At 54.2% G+C, this 5,247-nt stretch overlaps 1 protein-coding gene across 1 annotated transcript; it reads left to right on the forward strand.

Annotated features, from left to right (window-relative positions):
• Positions 1-383: 383 nt before the first annotated feature.
• Positions 384-5,094, forward strand: LOC104625941 (prickle-like protein 2; the record flags this gene model as incomplete). The annotated part of the gene is made up of 5 exons (XM_010293719.1): positions 384-416; positions 628-741; positions 2,485-2,622; positions 2,982-3,185; positions 4,908-5,094. Coding segments are annotated over exons 1-5 (676 nt in total), but the record flags the coding sequence as incomplete, so codon positions are not given.
• Between the last annotated feature and the right edge of the window lie 153 nt (positions 5,095-5,247).

A 5,247-nucleotide genomic window follows, 5' to 3' on the forward strand; every position in this document is an offset into this window, starting at 1 on the left:
AGGGAGTCCCATCCCGGTGCCTGGCCCGGCCCTTGGGTACATGTCCCAGGTGTGGCAGTTGGAGGAGAGACACTGGGGCTCGGGGTGTGCTTCCTTTCCGGGCTGCCACCGGGCTCCTCCAGCGCCGGGGCACGCCGTGCCCCACTGTGCTGCCTTTTTAATAGCTGATTTTAATTATACACTCTGAGACGAAAGAGAAAAACCAAGCCTTCCAACAGATTGTATCTGCTGTTTATTTCCACAAATTGCTGCAGAAAAAAGCCCGGAGGGTTTTGATGGAGGTGGAGGCTGAGATAGCCGGCAACACGGAGGCTGCCGGGGCGCAGCCTTTTTAACCTCCCCTGCCGAGGCAGGTGCCGACACATCCCCGCAGCCGGCGAAACATGCTAACGCTATGGAGGCTGACCGAGCAAACGGTAACGAGCTCCGCCGCCTCGCCGCGGCTGCCTCCCCTCTTTCTCGGTGCAGAAAAGGCAATAAAACCAAAGCTGCGCCTGGCTGCGATTCCCTGCTCGAAGTCATGGGGAAGACCCAGAGCCCGCGGGCTCAGGGGGTGGCTGCTGGCCGGGCACGGGGGCACGGGCTCGGCCGGGGAGCCCCACTGCAGTCCCCTCTCTTGCTCCGTAGGTGCACCAGTACTACAGCTGCCTGCCTGAGGACAAGGTCCCCTACGTCAACAGCCCAGGAGAAAAATCTCGCATAAAGCAGCTTTTGCACCAGCTGCCACCGCACGACAATGAGGTTCGTAACCGAAGTGTCCTCGGACATGCGACAGGGCTGCGGGTGGAGCGGGGAGGTACCTCCTGGGGTTGCTCTCGTTGGAAGCATGGCTGGTCCTTTCTCAGCCCTTTCTGCTTTGCGGGGGGATTTGCTTGGAGTTTGGTCATGCTGCTGTTTATGTGCCATATTTGCTACCTGCTTGCATTGTGTTGGAGGTGCAGGGGGGTCGGTTGTTTCTGAAGTTAAAATTTTTTAAATCATCTTCCTTCGTTTCTCTGCAATAAAAGCACTTTCACAGCCCTCGGAGGCCAAAGCCGTGTTAAAAGCGGCTTGAAATGCTGTTGAGATCAGCTAGAGCCAGATCCGAAGCTGCAACAGCCTTTTCCCAAGTGCTGCTTCCGACTCACCTTGGGAGTGGGTGAGGAGGGGATTCACTCAAGCTGAGCCTCGCGAGCTGGGAGAGCCTGGCAAGCCAGAGGTTGGGTCAAGACCAGTCAGAGCAAATAAACCTTCTCACGTTTCGCAAGCAAGACGTGAGGCAGCAAAAAGGGTCTGGTCTTTGACATCCTGTTCTCGCCAGTGAGAACACGGGCTTCTGGTAGCCCGCAAAATTTCCCTGTGTAAACAAAAGAAGTTATCTTCATGCTGCTTTCTGAAGAAGCCGCTCCGGAAAGTATGTGCAGGTAACTTGTTTGATCTAGGTCAGATTTTAACAAGTTTGCCTGCGCGTGGCTGGGTGCCATTACTGCTGCCAGCGCCAGGGGAGCTCCAGGCACCAGGCAGGGGCTTCTTCCCGTACACCCTCGGGCCCCAACCTGCCCGCCTGCCTTCCCTGGCAGCCGCTGAAAACCCACAGCATCCTCAGCAGCAGCAGAACATAGGAATAAACGCACACGAACGCTGCTACTGCAGCCGGTGCTGCCGCAAGCTGGAGGCACGAGCCTGCGTGAATGTTCTGCAAATTGCCAGATTTTGCATCCAGTTCCCCCTCGTGCTCAGTTTTGCTCCTTTGAAAATGCAAGATGTGTTGGTTGCTCCCCTGAATAATCTTGCTGGGCTCCATGAGCCTGCTCTCCAAAGTAATGGAGGCTGGGTCGTGCACTGGTGCTACACATGGCCACCTTGGCTCTTCAGTCGTGTTCTCCATTGAGATGCAATCAGACAAGAGCTAAGCCTGCAGGATGAAAATAGCCAGGAAAACCTCAGAGTTGTATAAGCTTCGGGGAAATTGCATCGTTCATTGTTTGTATCCTTTTATTTCATTTATTTCCTTATTACCTTCCAACGCAGAGGTTTTGCATATGTGCAAACTTGACCCTACGCTGGAAGAGTAGTTGGAGTTCCCAAATAGCTGGAACTCCATCATTTACACAGGGAAATGGGCTGCTCTCTTGAAATGCCAATAAAACATTTTGAAGCTGCTATAAGACCTCTGCCATAAGGAGAAAGCAGGAGAAACATCAGTCTGATTGCTGGGTCTGGGTGGGACTCAGAGGACCCAACTTTTAAGACTTTCCTAGAAACCTAGCAGCCGAAGAGCAACCTTCCTCCTGCCCTTTCTTCTCATCTCTACCTCTTGAAATTTTGGCCAAACCCTGGGATGACTGAAGCCCAGACAGCTGTGTTTCTCCAGCCTCCCCTAAGCCCAGGATGGAGTTTGTTTGCGTAACCCCTTGCAGAGGTCTGCAGAGCCCGTGGGACTGTGGCTCGCTGGCTGGGGAGCTGGGGACAACCCTAACACTGAGCATCGCTTGTGTTTCTTAGGTCCGCTATTGCAATTCGTTGGATGAGGAGGAGAAGAGGGAGCTCAAACTCTTCAGCAATCAAAGGAAGAGGGAAAATTTAGGGAGAGGCAACGTTCGGCCATTCCCCGTAACCATGACGGGAGCTATCTGCGAGCAGGTGGGTAGCAGCTAACGAACTGGCGCGAGTGGGGCAGCTTTTTAATCACCAAAGTTAAGCGAAGCTTGCAGGAGCAGCACTCACCCCGTGCCCCCCACAAGCTACAAGCACCGGGGTCCTTCGGGGCACGTGCCAAGAGCCCCGCAATATTTGATGTGGGGCAGTCACGCCAGCTCCTGGCCGGGTGCAGGGGGGAAGCTATTGAAATCCTGGCCACAAAGTGGAGATGAAAGGAGTAAGAGATACCAGAAAGAAGCTGTGAATTAGCACCTTCTTCTGCCGCGGTTGTGAAAGCAGCTGGTTGGCAACGGGCAGCAGCGGGCTCACCCACCCTCGTTAAACCCTGGCTTTCCTCACAGTGCGGGGGCCAGATCAACGGAGGGGACATGGCCGTCTTCGCCTCGCGAGCGGGGCACGGCATTTGCTGGCACCCTCCCTGCTTCATCTGCAGCGTCTGCAACGAGCTGCTGGTCGACCTGATCTACTTCTACCAAGATGGGAAGATCTACTGCGGCAGGCACCACGCCGAGTGCCTCAAGCCCCGCTGCGCGGCATGCGACGAGGTAAGAGATAGCTTGCCCCGGCTTCTGCCCGCTTAAAAGATACATCCCACCATGGATGCCGCCCGTGGGGATGGCACGAGAGGGTTCCCCTTGCCAGCTGTATTTCCACTCCGTCACCCCGGCCTCTGCACAGAGGCATGCACACGAGGTACGACGGTTCGGCTTCACCAAGGGTTCGTGCAGCCTTTCCTGGGGTTTCAGGCAGGCGTCTCGGGGGTTTTTCGTTGCAATCTGCCCAGGGCTGTCCTGAGAGAGATCCTTGATAAACGCAGCGAGCTGGGGGGCTTTTCATGAGCGTTTCCACTAGCAGCACCCCACCTCGTGCTGTGGGATTTTAGCCCAGCTGGGGGGGGTCCTCCCTTCTCCACTGCCTCCCCAGAAGAAGCCTCTGGTGGGATGAGGGCTGTGTTTCCTACAAGACGGTAGTGTTAGACTACACGAAATAAATAGGCTTGAAGAGAGGAGATGAACAGGCTATAGGAAGCTGAAAAATGGAATACAAAATGAATATAGGAAACCGTACAGAGTCGCCTCTGAGCGTTTCTCAAGTGTCAATCTCTGTTTAAAAGGCTGGTGAAGGAAATTGTTCTGGCTTTTAAAGTTATGAAAACCATAGTGTGGAAAACCATATGTACTATAAAATACCATGTCCCATCTATGCAAGCGTGTAATAGTAAATATCCAAGGCTATATGCACTTCAAGTATAAAGAACATTGACGTATGTATCCAATTAAATTTGTAATGTTACCAGTAAAAAAACAACTCCTAACCATTCAACTGGCCCTATTTCCTTGTGGCTTAGGCTGGGTAATTTTTTTTCATGTACTTTTTATCCTTGCAAATTCTCATACAAGTCTTTCATTCAGCTGCTTCTTTAACACGCGCTTCTTCCCCTGAAACATCCGGCACTAATTGTGAGGAGGAGTAACTCGGGGGTAAGAGGAGCTGCAGGGGAAAAGCTTTCGGTGCAACTGTGCCGGGGCAGAGAGCCAGGGAGCAGCGCCGGGCTGCTGCTTGCTCCCCTGGCTTGGCTTTGGGAGCAGAGATGGGGTGGGGATGGCAAGTAGAGACAGCAAGAAGGCATCTGCTGAAACTGTTTTAGGTGGCTGTTCCACTAGCTCACCCTTAACAGCCCTCCGTGCCTCGGTTTCCCCACTGGTACAATGACTGCGATCATCTTGATAAGCACATGGGCTGGGGTAGAGGGGATGGTGCGGAGCCACGTAGCTCTGTCTTCTCTCCCCCCCAGAGAGCTGCCGTTTCTCCTTGTGTTTTCGCTCATTCTTTGTACTCGGGTCCGTGGTTCAGGGACGGGTAAATGTGTTTCAGTAAGTGGCTGCTCTGTTCTTCAGAAGTCCACCAGATCGATAGGTTGTATATAAGCATGTTTATTACCCTGATCGACCCCTCCTGCTGATGGATGTGCTTACGAGCAAGTTACTGCGAGCTCTGGCTTCATGCTCTCTAGTCTGTGCACTAACGCAGTCCTGAGGTATTTGCATTTTAATGGATTTCCTTGAGAAGTGATGGGTGTCCCTGCCGCGAGCCAAGCTATGAGAGTTTCCCGTGCAGGACAGGAGGATTAGCTGTAAAATTTGGAGGTTTTATGAGCAAAGGGGCACAGCTGCCGTGCACCAGCAGGAAACACGAAGGTTGTTGCCTGCGTCCCAGGTCCCCTCTCTGACCGGCTCCGCTCCCCGTTTGTGTTTCCCCTCCTCCAGATCATTTTTGCCGACGAATGCACCGAGGCCGAAGGGCGGCACTGGCACATGAAGCACTTCTGCTGCTTTGAATGCGAGACGGTGCTGGGGGGGCAGAGGTACATCATGAAGGACGGCAGGCCCTACTGCTGCAGCTGCTTCGAGTCCCTCTACGCCGAGTACTGCGACACCTGCGCCCAGCACATCGGTACGTCCCGCCGTCCCTCGGCCCCGGGCGAGCGCGGTGCGGGAGGGGAGGGGGCAAGCCTCTGCTTGGAAGGTTGTTTCTGGCAACAAGAGCTGTTGCATTAAGTCTTTGACAACGACTCGGGGCTGCACGCAGGCAAGGCTCACCGCCGCG

This window comes from Phaethon lepturus, unplaced genomic scaffold, assembly GCF_000687285.1.
Source record: "Phaethon lepturus isolate BGI_N335 unplaced genomic scaffold, ASM68728v1 scaffold43068, whole genome shotgun sequence".
Lineage (NCBI taxonomy): Eukaryota > Metazoa > Chordata > Aves > Phaethontiformes > Phaethontidae > Phaethon > Phaethon lepturus.